Raw genomic sequence first — 14,136 nt, forward strand, 5'->3', positions numbered from 1 at the left:
GGGCTTTACCAACTAGGCATAAACCTCCATGGTCTAAATGGGCCAGTTCAAGGGAAATCTGTGACCTCCCTAACTGATCCAGTGAGTAAGCCGTGTACCAAAGCCTCATCTCTTAAGGGTCAATCTGCTACAAGTAATATGGCAATAGCGTATGGGCTGGGGTTTCATTATAGAGGTTTTTATTCACAATAGTGCACGTGGTTTTTGGGGTTTTTTTTATTATGCTTTTTTATTGAAATATATCAGATAGACACATTGAACTGATTTTTTCATTGTCGCCGGAAATGCCATGGTGGAGCCGGGTCTACTAAAAGGTCCGGTTTTCTGATGATGATTGAAGATTTCTAGAGCAAGAAGATCCGGCCCTCCAGCAGGCCTTTTGGCCGGGAGGGAAGGAAGGGGCTGGAGCACCTGAATCTAGGGGGTTCAATATATACAAAAAAGTTTATGTAGATCAAGTATGCCTTCTATTTTCCATAATGATGACCTTCTTTAAACAAGAAAGGTAAACTCAGAACCAGGAGTATGCACCAACATTTCTCATGGTGGACAATTTAATGATGTTTTATGGACCTTCGCAAACCTTGCCAAGGGCACTGGTGTCCTTGTACAGACACTTTGTCAATCCCTGCTCAGAATTGTCTACTATTTGGTAACTCATAATGGTAAGAGAAGCTTTATGAAACATTGATTCTAAGAATCAGCTACCACCATGAAAATTTATAACAATACCATAAAATAAAGCTTTCAGTGCTTGTCTTCTCCAGGTGTCACCATCCGTCCTCCGTAAAAATTAACATTCCATTTAAGTTGGGGATCTTGTATAAAGCAGGCCTTGTGGACTGCGGGATATAACACATATTACATCAGTGGCTTCTTCTACAGATGTTAATTAAGGTATTTACATACAATTAGCTTTATTTGTATTTTATCCTTGGAACAAACAGCCCAAATACAAGTTAGTTATAGACAGACTACTGTACGTTTCCATTCAAGTGCCCCATATGTTACTCTGCCCCCCCCAATATATATGCATTTACATGATCTGCTGCAGAGTTCCTATTTCTTGCTTAGTAACTCTAGGGTGCTGTTCTTTTTGTGCATTATTAAGCATCCCTTCTTATTTCATAGTTTCGGAGAAATACACATTTTAAGATTAAATTGAAGAAATAATAAAATTATGCGAGAAAATTAAATGGTCTATTATTTTGTTATGTTACCAGTTTTGGCAACCTTTGCATTTTTGCAAACAGAAATTAGTATTCCATGTCATAATCGTAATCATCATCATTATCCTCCTCTGTTTGTATCTCCACATTTGACAGTTCATCTGTTTTCAGCTTTTTCCTGCTTTCTTTTCCTTTGTCGGAACTATACATACTTTCACAGCGTCTTAAAGTCTTGTCAGAGGACATCCAACTTTCTCCACGGATAGAGCTAGGCTCTGCGCACTGCCCACCTTTTATATCAGTTCCTTTATCGATCAAGATTCTTTTGACCGTTAACAGCTTACAGGTGCAATTCCAAGGATTGCCATCAAGATATAGATGCCGGAGTCGTGTTAGACATTCCAAGACTTGATGGTCCAGTGTAGTGATCTTATTGTTTCGGAGATTCAGAACTTGGAGCTTTTTTAGGTTTTTGAAACTAACTTCACTTATATCTTCTATTACGTTTCCTTTAAGATCCAACCTTGTTAAGCTTACTGGGAGCCTGAAATATACAAAGAATGATGTAACATCTGAATGAACAAAGATCAGAGAAACAAATAATAATAATTAAACCAAACATTCTAAAAAAATGACTTTGTAGTGGAAGAATTGCTGGCTTTCGTGCTTTGTAAATGAATCATTGTAACTTTTTACATACATGAGCACACACGGCATGGAGATATTTATAAAAAGCTAATTCGCTCATAAGCAGTATAGTAATAATTAAGACTTACCCAAAAGGGACAGAAGTTAATTGATTTTGTTCCACTGCCAGGTTGGATAATTGAACGCACCAATGCAGTGCCTTATCATCAAATTGGCTCACAACATTGTTATCCAGGAACAAATGCTTGAGGTTTTGAAGGCCCTTGAAGTCATGAGTTGTTACCCTAGAAATCTGATTATTGCTGCAGTCCAGCCTCTGTAGCTTGGTTGGAAGTTTAGAAGGAAGAGAGACAAGTTGGTTTTTGGATAAATCAACAGAGGATAGGTTACTGAGAAACTGCATGCCATCTACAGAAGAAAGAAGATTCTCGGAGAGATTAAGCTCAGAAAGATTCTCCAAATGTTTGACGTCCTTGACCTTTATGTATTTTATCTTATTTCTCTTCAGCTGTACGCGCTGGAGAGCCTTGGGCAGGTGATGTGGAATCTTTAGAAGCTGGTTTCCTGACAGTCCCAAGTATTGTAAGCTGGTAAAATGTGTGAAAAAGTTCTCAGGGAGATATTGTAGGTTGTTGTTTTCCATACTGAGATATCGCAGATAGGGGAGTCTGGCTTGGCCAGATATAGTCTGTATCCCATTATTATCCAAGACCAGTCTTTGCAAATGTAAAAGTGCAGAAAATACATTGAATGATAACATGCTTAGTATATTATTCTGCATCTCAAGCACCTTCATTTTCATTAAACCTTCAAAATCATGGCGTTGAATAAAACCAATGGAATTATCTCCCAGCTTTAAGACTTCTAGATTTGGTGGCAGCAATCCAGGGATATTTGTCAATTTATTTTTCCAGATTTCCAGGACCTTTAAGTTACTCAGCACTTTGAATGTATTGTTTTCAACAGTATCTGTTCCACTAGAAAAAAGTGACACTTCTTGCAAGCCTAGGGTTCTACTGAAGTCGGAAATCTAGGTTAAAAAAATAAATAAAAATACAACATTTTAGGATGGTTCAAATAAATTAAGAAGTACCAGCACTGGACAATATCCAGGAGTGAGGCCAGTATGGCTCCCAACATGGTATTGTGTGCTATTTTCTATTGAATTCAATGTGTGGATCCTTTACAAGTTATTTTGACCCAAATACCTGCACATAGCCATGAACAGAGTCAAGTGAGTTCATAGAATTGTGGGCAGTAGAATTTGTCACATTCAAAAACATATTTATGAAACAGATGCATTCTTAAAATAACAAACATCCGACAACAACTAGGTGAGTTTGGAACCCACACCATTCCTAAAATTGGATTAGCTGGGCAAATATTTTGATTTAATAGGTTTTCAACAAAATAATTAAGCAACCAGATATAAAAACATCAAAACAAGGATAAATATACAAAGGGACCGAGGAAAAAAGACTTGTGGACATAAACACAATGGCAAAGCAATCAACGCAAAGCTCATGAAACCCGGGCAAATATTATGTACTGCGTTCTATGATACATTAAGTGGACCCTGCTGATACAGTTTACAATATGGACCCATTCAGAGCTACTATCTTACCATTAATTAGTTACTGCTTTAACCTGTGCTAGCAATGTGACCTGATTTGTATTGCCTTGCTCCTGTATGCTTTCTAACATAAATCAAAATATAGTCTATTTTATGAAAAAGATAAATATCAGAGCAAACCCATTAAACATAGAAACGCAGAATTTGACAGCAGGTAGGAACCATTCGGATCATCTAGTGTGCCCATTTTTTCCCCTTAAATTCATAATGGCCTTTTACCCATCTGTATGTTTAAATTCCCTCACTGTATTAGCCCCTACCACTTCTGCGGGGAAGCTGCTTGACGCTCTACCTCCCTCTCAGTTAACTAAGCCTCTGACGCTCTAGTTCAGTGAATGTTATCAAAATATGAATATGAAGAGCACACTCAGTAATTGTCAGGGATTGGCAAAGTGTCTGCACAAGGGCACCAGTGTCCATGGCAAGGGTTGTGAAGGTCCACAGGGCAGTTAATGTCCACCATGAGCAATGTTGGTGCCTACCCCAGGTAATTGTCTTAAGAGCTGATGATGGGGTAAATGTAGATACAAACTCTGACTATATTCTTAGGACTTTGCAGCTTTAATCAAGATAATACACAGCATAATCAAAGAACTTTTGAAATAAACACCAATTACTCCAATACTTTTTGAACTATACGCAACAATAATTGCACAAACAGTGTCGTCGTAAACTTACACCCTCTTAATGTATCGGTTTGTCCTAGTGTATCCATTCTAGTTTTGCCATACCCCCTTGAATATATCTAGTGCAAGAAGTGCTGCGTAAATTGTTGCCGCTATATGAATAAAAATGTATAGTAATTGGACGTACCTGGAGCTGCCTTATTTTGCTGTGTCTGATATATAGTTTTCTGGTTGTGGCAGGGATGTCCCTGGGTAAATGTGACACCCGGAAACACTCAGTTACCGCTGGGGAGTCACAAGTACATCTCCTAGGGCAGGAGGCCAGGGAGCCGCTGCACAGGTAGGCAGCAATGTACAGGAAGCAGATCTGATACATTTTCAGCAGAACAACCTCGCATCAATGCAAGTTCCACCTCATTCCCGATCCAATATATCATGAGATCTGATTAAGGATTAATCCTAATGCAGCCCTTTATCTTAACCAGAAGGTAAGACAAACAATCGTGCAGTTAGCTCCAGGTAAATGTTAGTAAAGGTGTGTTGTTCACTATCTTGGGATCAGAGCATCTGGGAGCTGACCCAGTTATCACACTGGAGATCTTGTTAAAGCAACATCTGGGATTCACTGGATACTGTGCTAAATAAAGATAGAGCAGGCGTGTGATAAGGCATTCCATATGTGCTGCAACCAGTGTACACAATAATCACCCTTGGTGACTTTATATATTTAATGTATATATTATACAAGTTTATATATATATATATATATTTATATATTTAATGTGTGATTTATGTGAATAAAATAATTTCCAACCCTGTAACATAACACATAATGGGGAACATTCACCGCAAGCTGTTGATACACTGTACATGACAATCTAGGAATATATTTCTAGAAGCATACAAATGGGGGTATAGCTCAGTGGTAGAGCATTTGACTGCAGATCAAGAGGTCCCCGGTTCAAATCCGGGTGCCCCCTTGTTTTTCCTTACACACTTTTTTAATATAACACATGCAGAAATATCTTTATTAACCTCTAATTGAACACATCATGAAATAATCTCAATGCAGAAAATAGTAAACACTTGGGGAATTAAGGAATGCAAAATTGCTTGCAAAGTATTACAGGTATTTCTGGCAATGAGTGTGTTGATATTCTGCCCCGGTGCGGTTTTATAGTCACGCAGTGATACAAGCAGGAGTGATGAGCGCTGTACAATAAATCGGCTGTCTCTTTTCCTGTACCATCTCCCAGCCTCCTCTGGGCTGGACTCATCAGTGTGAGGCTGAGCAACGAACACTGTTGTTTAACATTATTACACAATCATATTATTAATGATAAACAAAATTGATCAGAAATAAAACAGGGTATCTTATATTTCTTTAGCAATTTTGTACAATTATAGTCCTGCTGACTAGTTCAGTCCCGTAGTTTGGCATTTGGCTGAATGTCAAACACAAAGGCTGAAGGTGCCTTGCTTGATGAAGAACGTTCTTAAGCAATAGAGAGGAGCCATCAGAGATCATTCACTGGTTATTGTAATGAGTGCGGAGAGAGCAGGTCCTCTGATATTAAATAATACATTCATGACGGTAAATATAAATAATGAGTGAGTTGCAGAAAGACCATGGGCCTTGGTCCTACTCCACGGGCCTGGGCCATATAAAAAACATGTCGGCCTCCACTTGAGGAACAATGCAGCGTTATTTAGGTTTAATGCTTTACATTTAATGTACATGATATTGTGTTTCAGCCTCTAGTAACAATTGGAGGCATTCTTATAATTGTAGATAGAAAATCCATATGCTACAAAATAAATAATCTAACCAAGATCCGTCATCTGTGTAATATTCTCATTTTATTATGCAATGTGACATAATTACGGATCCTTTCAAAATAAACTAAAAGTACACGGTGATATTTTAATATTGTGTTGCCCACCATATCCTCCTTCCCACCTGGAGATAAGATCTCTAGAACAAACTGATGTCCAGTGCTACAACAAAATACATTATCTTATCACAGATTGTCACCTCAGATGGACAATGTAAAGTTCAATCTGATTTTTTGTTCAGTCTCAAAATAATGTTGAAGTGTTAAGGGAAATGATACAGAAATGCAATAAACTATATTAAAAGTGCCGTTCCACTCAGACAAAGCATTGATTTCATCCTCTGTATGTTACGCAAATCAACTTTAGTAGATCTCTTTTGTTATTCTTCCAGGAACTTTCTCAGTTTGTATGGTAAAAACCTTTCAGTGTCTGCTTTCGTGCCATGTGACAATTAAGTGTTCCAGGCAAATCTTATGAATTAGGTGACATTTTACATGATTAAAGAATTGTTTCTCGGAAGACATTGGGCAATCAACAGTACCAGGAATGATATAGGTGGTACAGTACCATATATCTAGACCATCAAACTCTGAATGAACTCCACTTTAACTAGGGGAGGATCAGTTAAAGGTACAAATAAACCAATCCCGTTCCCGGGATCAAAAAACCCCACCCTAAAACATGACTTTTATTAATATGTTTATTAAAAGGTATAACCAAAAAAAGATTTTTAAAAACACCAGTGTCACCAGTCCGGTTGACTGGTGACACTGGTGTTTTTAAAATAAGGGTATTTTTTGATCCTGGGAACGGGATTGGTTTATTTGTAGTTGTAACTTACCCTTGTCCCCGCTGGGGCATTATTTTAGAATTGGATCAGTTAAAGGGGGTCCACCAGAAATCCTTCAGCTATTACTTCTTGTGGAAACAAACCCTATGAGCATGCCATTCCTTGATTAGAAGTGAATTACAATGTATTATGTTCTACTTATTGAATGTTACAGGATATTTGATCAGATTATACACATATTGGTTGAAACACAAGTACTTGGCTTGAGCCAGGACCTATATAACTGTATATTGAAAGGAACTGGCCTTTTCAGGTCACGTTGCAACGTGTTTGCTAATAAATAATTGCAGCCTTTATTAGCAGCAGATATCATTAATGTTAGTTGCCATAATGCAGAATGTGCACTCCCTGTCCATTCTAACATTGGAGACGGTGCTGATTCCTAAAAGTGGAGAAGCAAATTCTCTTTGCACTTTGTGCTTTTAACGTCCAAAAAAAAAGTGGCAAAAAGTTTCACTTATTCCCTCAGTCTGCTGATAATTAACAAAAGAAAAACAAGGCGGATTGTATTATTTTAAACATTTGCATAAATAAAAGTAATTCCTCTTTTATAGACTATTTGTAAATCTTTTATAATGTTAATTTACTGAGAACCATAGTAGGTTTATTATATGCTAATATATAAATAATTGTCAATATCATAGAGTTAATCACACTTTACCTATAATTATAAATAGTTTATAAACCTTACAATCAAGTTTGCTTTAATAAGTAATAATCACCATGAAAACCCAACAGGATGTGCCTTACTTTGTAGGTATAAAATCATATTGTTCACAGCCACAGCCATTCACCTTGTAAAGTTTGCATAAAAATACTCAGGACAGGGTCTCAGTTCAGATTTGATGCATTCATTCTTTTCCATTTACACTTTTGAGATTAATTTTTTAATACATTTGACCTATTCATGTTACAGTTTCTATCTACCATTTAAATATAAACTGAGATGTAGTTAAAGGAAAAGTTTTCTTCCAACTTGAGCATAAAATACAATGCTTGTACAGTAATGCAGGATAACATTAACAAAAAAACTGGTTTTATGTCATTTTGTTCCAATAAACATTCTTGATTCCCAGACCTGGAGGCGGCCATTGTTGTTAGTCATGTGATATTTTGTGTGAGCTTCCCGGCTCAAGCACCACACTGAGCTGATTCTTTATGGCAATGCTAAAAAAGTCTGTTGCTATGTATAGTTTCATAAGTGAGTCAGGGTGCAGGGTGATTAACAAGGAGCTATTGTGTTGTTTTCCACAGGCAGTAAGATAAGAAGTCAGGGTATTTGTCTAGTAGATTGGGCTAAGATTCCAGAGCTGTCTTTTCATAAAACATTATATTATGCGAAAACTAGAACTAGAAAAAAGCTCAAAACTATTTTGATACTGGTTATAAAATCTCTTTTTCTGCAAATCTGATCACATGTTCAAGAAAGAAACAGTGATTTTTTAAAGATACAGCATTCAATTACTGCTATTGTCATTTAACATTGATTGTAAAATGGTACAATGGCGGTCACATACGTTGGCAGAGCTGGGCATTTACAGATGAAAAACACTGTAGGAGAAGGCCTCCACCATCAGACATGTAAAGACTACGTTTTTTCATGTGTAAATACTAAATGTTCAGTATAGGTGTAACATTGTAGTGGCACGTCTAGTCCTTTAGCATAAGATAGATAGTGAAAGTGCGCCAGCAGAAACGTACTAAGAGTCATTGTGATGTTGAGTTAGATTTGAAAAGCAAAGTCTTTTAAACGCATTTTTTTTAAATTCATCATTTATGTGTTGAAATACCATATGTGGTGTAAATAGAAAAAAAAAAATAAAAACAACATTTTCACTAAATCTGTAGAAATGGCCTCCGAATGTCCCAGGCAAACTTTTTACGTGTGAAAGTTATTTCATACAATCCAAGCTACATCGTGACATGATAGCACTCAAAGAACAATAATTTACGGATCAAGTAGTCAAAATATTCTATAAATAATGCCCACATAGACAAACTTTAGCCGTGTAAGGAAACCATTTTTACTTTTACATACTTGATATTACAAGGTCATACGAAATGAAATTGGGATAGTTATATGTTTGAACAGTTTATTACAGAACAATCTACAACCTTTTAATATCTGCCAAAGATGTTCTTTTTTATTTTTTATATTTATATATATTTGAAAAAAAGTATAGCTTTAGAAATAAAATAACAGTACTGGTTAATCAAGGTTTTATTTTCCTTTGAAATATATTGTTGGTTTTTTATATAGAATAACACAATTTTGTACACATTGTTGGACTGTAGCCAAATCATAATATTTATTTGAAATTGTATAGATATGAATACATCTTCAAATAATGTTTATATTATTATTTATTGTTTTTATATAACACCATCAAATTCTACAGCGCTGCAGGGAAAATGTGGGTTTTGGGTGTGCACAAGTAAAGTTACATATATAGTTCCATATATAGAGATAACCAAAATGGGTATACCAGAGAGGCTGTATGGTTCATATCTTCTAGTCTGTAAACTTGAAAGGAGAGCGTTCTTTACCTAAAGTAATGTTTTGTCAAATCAAGTTTTGTCATATAATTTGAATGTATCTATGCTGCGTAAATTGTAGGCGCTATATAATTAAAAATAGTAATAATAATATGACTTTATATAATATTTGATATATTTTTAATAAAGTTTCAAAGGTGTTAAAATAGCAGGCTTACTATGTCGATTAAATTGGAAGATGTATACCTTTTCACAGTAGGGTAGTTTAATGTAAATGAACTAATCAACTTTCCATTGTGTTATGCCCAGTGGGTGGAGTCACAGACACAACTAAAACATTGGATTTGCCAATGGGTCCACACAGTGTCCACACCCTCTTTTGTTCTCATGCCTTATATCAGACAACATGGGCATTTACTCCTATGGGTATCTTTGGACACTTGGGCTAAAGAGGTGAGAACTCTAGGATTCGAGATCAACAGGCTGGACACCTTCTCATTTCTACTACTAATGTAAGTATATTTTGACTATATGTTTTGGCTATGTGTGAATACATTTATAATAAAAAATATTGATGAATCAGAAAAACTTTTATTTTGTCTTAAGACCCCCATTTCCAGAGCCATATTATATTGTTGCTATATTTCTCGTCACTCACCTAAGCCAGCTGCAGGGATGGCCACTGTAGAGCATCCCTTAGTAGTTATGGGTATTTGCACATGACAAGTACAGCATTTATTGTGGAGTAAACACAGATGGATTGACCCTTATGAAGTCTCATGCAGGTGAGTGATCATTAAAATTACTGCTAGTGACAACAGTGTGATCATGCAACCTTGAACATTGGTGAAAGGGTGTCTTTTAAATATTATACACATATTATATTTTGGGTGCTTGGTATCTTTCTTTTGCATCAATAACAAACCATCTTGTTAACTGAATTACAACTAATTTAACAATGGAATACATATTGTTTTTATGTTTGTTAATAGGTTGGGAGATGATGGTTATGCTTACACAGTTGCAAGCTTTCATCCAAGTATTACTCGACCCTCTATTGAGTCTTTGGAGTCTCTAGAAGAAGTTTCCTTCTCAAGTTCAAACTGCTGCACTCTAACCTCCTCCGCTACACCTTCACCTGTTCCCATGGATGAGGACACTGACAGTGGGGTCGAGGGAAGCTCTGATGAAGCTTACAGTAGGGCAGATTCTCCTTTAGAGGAAAGCACCTTAGATATCAGCTTGGAGCCAGAACTAAAAATCCAGGAAAAGGTAAGAAATATACAGTGGCTTATAGCATAGATGTATTATTCAATGCTTAATTACAATAATAGGCAAATACCCACATTATTTGTGTACATGGTACGGTAGCCATGAGAAAAAGACAGAGGGCTTTCTTTTATATTACTAAACAATGTCTAAGAATGCAAAAAAACAGAATGTTGCAGAATCTTGTAATACCTTTTTTATTGGACTAACAGTATTTAAAATAATAGACGAGCTTTCGGGAGTCCTCCCTTTATCAAGTCAAAAGCATTTCTGACCAAGCAAGTGAAAAACACAGTTTAAAACTGACCAGTACATGTTCTGATACAGGGTTAAAACAGGGGTTAAAACAACACGGTAGAGAATTTGCAGACAAAAAACTAAGAGGGTCGTAAATAGTAAATAGTGGCATATACTGCACAGATAAGGCTAGAGGGGGAGCAGGGGTGAGCGTGTAGGAGAGAGAGAAGAGAAAGAAAAAATAAAAAATAAAAAAAATAAACAATGTCTACAATCATCAATGGACACTATCAACAGGTGAACAATAATGTTTCCACTTACTCTGTATTTAATAATTTTATTCTCCTCATAAATTTTATAAAGCACAAGCAATCATTATTTCTGCAGGTGCTTAAAAGTTTTTAAAAATAATTTTTTTCCCCCTGAAAATATGTAATTCAGCGATTGAACAGAAAATGCAACACAGCAATTTTAAACTGCACAACCACCACAAGGTGGCACTTCTGTCTTAGTGTAAAAGATCAGCTTTTTAGTAAATGGATGTTTTTGATTAGGGATTGCATTTTGATACAAATGTAAACAGTTGTGACGCTGTAAATGTTCACTTAAAGTTTAATGTAAAGTTAGTTTAATGTAGCCTTATGTAGAACGAACCAAGGATTGATTAAAGGAGCCCTGGTCTTGGCTGCTACCTTCCTCGTAGTGTGAGCTGGCTACAGGAAGGGAGCCAGTCTGGGTACCGAAGTAAGTGTGCTCCTTTTTTTTGTGTGTTAAGGACACAGGACAAAGATGACTTGTGGTAAGCACAAACTGGTTCTCTGGCCAATGCGGCAATGTGAGAGAGGCCAATAGATTGGAACCTGATAGGGACCAACCAGAAAAGCACATGGTCACATAGGCACAGAGAAGAGCAAGGGGCACAACTGCCAATGAGCTACAATATAAAGCACACATTTCAATGTCAATTTGCAAAATGATCCCTCAGTTTTCCTTTAAATGTTATATACACTCACTGGCCACTTTATTAGGTAAACCTGTTCAATTGCTTGTTAACAAAAATAGCTAGATTAATAGCTAGGTTATTATTTGTATTACCACTCATATATTTTTCCTGGCGAAACGCGTTGAAGATCAAATAATTGGAGACTATGATTTTGGGACTTTTGTTATATTTATTATATATATTTTTATATATATATATTTATCGTATTTGCTCGATTATAAGACAAGGTTTTTTTCAGAGGAAATGCTCTGAAAAATACCCCTAGTCTTATATCCAAGGCTGTCTTCGATTCAGACCTCAAATAGAAGTCTGACTACAAGAATAAGATCCAGATCCCCTGCAGCATTGCAGATGGCAGGGTCAGAATTTGGCCGAAACAACATGAAAGCATGGATCCGTCCTGCCTTGTATCAACGGTTCAGGCTGCTGGTGATGAAATGATGTGGGAGACACTTTCTTGGCACACTTCGGTCCCCTTAATATCAATTGAGCATTTTTTAAACACGATAGCCTACCTGAGTATTGTTGCTGACCATGTTAATCCCTTTATAACCACAGTGTACCCATCTTCTGATGGCTACTTCCAGCAGGATAATGCACCATGTCACAAAGCTCACATCATCTCAAACTGGTTTCTTGAACATGGCAATTAGTTCACTGTACTCCAATGGCCTCCACAGTCACCAGATCTCAATCCAATAGAGCACCTTTGGGATCTGATGGAACGGGATATTCGCATCATAGATGTACAGCCGACAAATCTGCAGTCCATATGGACCAAAATCTCTGAGGAATGTTTCCAGCACCTTGTAGAAAGTATGCCACAAAGAATGAAGGCAGTTCTGAAGGGAAAGGCGAGTGTACCTAATAAAGTGTCCAGTGAGTGTGTGTATATATGTGCGTGTATGTGTGTGCAAATAAATAAAGGGAAGCATACCCTGAAAAGCATACATATTCAGATTCGGGAATGCTGATGATCAATGACCAATACGTACACATAATGAGATCAGCTCACACCCCGCAAATATTATTAAAAACACCTATATGAGGCATAAATATTGAGGATTCTATCACACTATATGACACTAAATACCCGCGATTACATCAAAGTACCCCATTTGCGGCAAGTCCTGTCTATTTTTTTATGGCTATATAGCTGAATAAGTGGAACTGCCCTGCCTTTAAACTCACTCTTTTACTAATATTTGCTGGGCGTACTCTGTTCTCTTGTTGTTTGTATATGATTTATTGAACTTAAACATTCCAATGTCAGAAGTAAAACATTTTCAGCAGAAGATAATATTTACATACATTAGTAAGTTCCATGACACAGCTCAGAACTCTGGTCATAGAGTACAATTGCAGTTGCAAGCAATTCACATCAAATACGGTTTACACAGAAAGAAAGGTTAGAATACAGCACTCACAATGGCGGAACTACCGGGGTCGCGACTGGAGTTCTGCCAGTCAGGGGGGCCCAAGGGGTGCCGAGCGGTTGCTGAAAACGACCGCTCGGCAACTCTTGGGCCCCCTGACAGAAATCCAGGATGCCTCTGCTCCCCGCCGCCACCTGCCTCAGCGCTGTCCAGAGTGCAGTGTTGGGAGCGAGAGGCGTTTGTCTCGGGTGCTGGCACTTCACGCTGAGCGCTGGCATATGACGTCATATGCTGGCGCTCAGCGTGAAGTGCCAGCACCCGAGACACCCGCTTCTCGGGTGAAGCGCCGGCACCCGAGAAAAACGCCTTACGCTCCCAACACAGGAGTTGACGGTAAGTGACCTACAAAGGGGGGGGTAGGGAGGGAGTGGGTAGAACGTGAGAAGGGGGAGTAGGGAGGGACAGGGTAGATCGTGAGAAGGGGGGTAGGGAGGGACAGGGTAGATCGTGAGAAGGGGGGGTAGGGAGGGAGAGGGTAGATCGTGAGAAGGGGGGGAGGGAGAGGGTAGATCGTGAGAAGGGGGGGGGAGAGGGTAGATCGTGAGAAGGGGGGGTAGGGAGCGAGAGGGTAGATCGTGAGAAGGGGGGGTAGGGAGGGAGAGGGGAGATCGTGAGAAGGGGGGGTAGGGAGGGAGATCGTGAGAAGGGGGGGTAGGGAGGGAGATCGTAGATAGTGAGAAAGGGATAGATGGGTTGGGGGTGGGGGCCCTTAACAGATTCTCGCACCGGGGCCCTGAGGTTTCTAGTTACGCCCCTGAGCACTCAGTAGTGAACTGGTGCACGAGCCAGGGTACTACCAAGCCCTTCAATAAATCCAAAATAAAAAAACAGCAGAGGCTCAGCACTCAAATGATAAGGCGAGTTTATTTCACGCAGGCAGACGCTCAAATATTTATGCAAAACAAGTGATTAAGGGGTCGGACTCGACCCTAC

At 38.1% G+C, this 14,136-nt stretch overlaps 1 protein-coding gene and 1 non-coding gene across 2 annotated transcripts; one reads left to right on the plus strand and one right to left on the minus strand.

The window, feature by feature from the left end:
* Positions 1 to 1,256: 1,256 nt before the first annotated feature.
* On the minus strand, positions 1,257 to 4,452 carry LOC149288051 (nephrocan-like). Its single transcript, XM_089492180.1, has 3 exons — positions 4,264 to 4,452; positions 1,946 to 2,847; positions 1,257 to 1,713 (listed from the first exon to the last, which is right to left on the minus strand). The coding sequence occupies exons 1-3, from the start codon at positions 4,450 to 4,452 to the stop codon at positions 1,257 to 1,259; spliced, it is 1,548 nt and encodes a 515-aa protein (XP_089348306.1).
* A 532-nt stretch (positions 4,453 to 4,984) lies between these two features.
* TRNAC-GCA (transfer RNA cysteine (anticodon GCA)) lies at positions 4,985 to 5,056 on the plus strand. Its single transcript has one exon. It is a non-coding gene; the product is annotated as a tRNA-Cys (tRNA).
* Positions 5,057 to 14,136: the final 9,080 nt, after the last annotated feature.

This window comes from Sceloporus occidentalis, unplaced genomic scaffold (genome assembly GCF_023333645.1).
Source record: "Sceloporus occidentalis isolate IW3139 unplaced genomic scaffold, rSceOcc1.0.p SCAF_54, whole genome shotgun sequence".
NCBI lineage: Eukaryota > Metazoa > Chordata > Lepidosauria > Squamata > Phrynosomatidae > Sceloporus > Sceloporus occidentalis.

Coding starts and splice junctions, on each gene's coding strand:
- LOC149288051 (XM_089492180.1), bottom strand. CDS start 4,452: ATGTATCAGATCTGCTTCCTGTACATTGCTGCCTACCTGTGCAGCGGC. Junction 2,848..4,263: donor GCAAAATAAGGCAGCTCCAG/GTACGTCCAATT, acceptor TTTTTAACCTAG/ATTTCCGACTTCAGTAGAAC. Junction 1,714..1,945: donor TTAACTTCTGTCCCTTTTGG/GTAAGTCTTAAT, acceptor TGTATATTTCAG/GCTCCCAGTAAGCTTAACAA.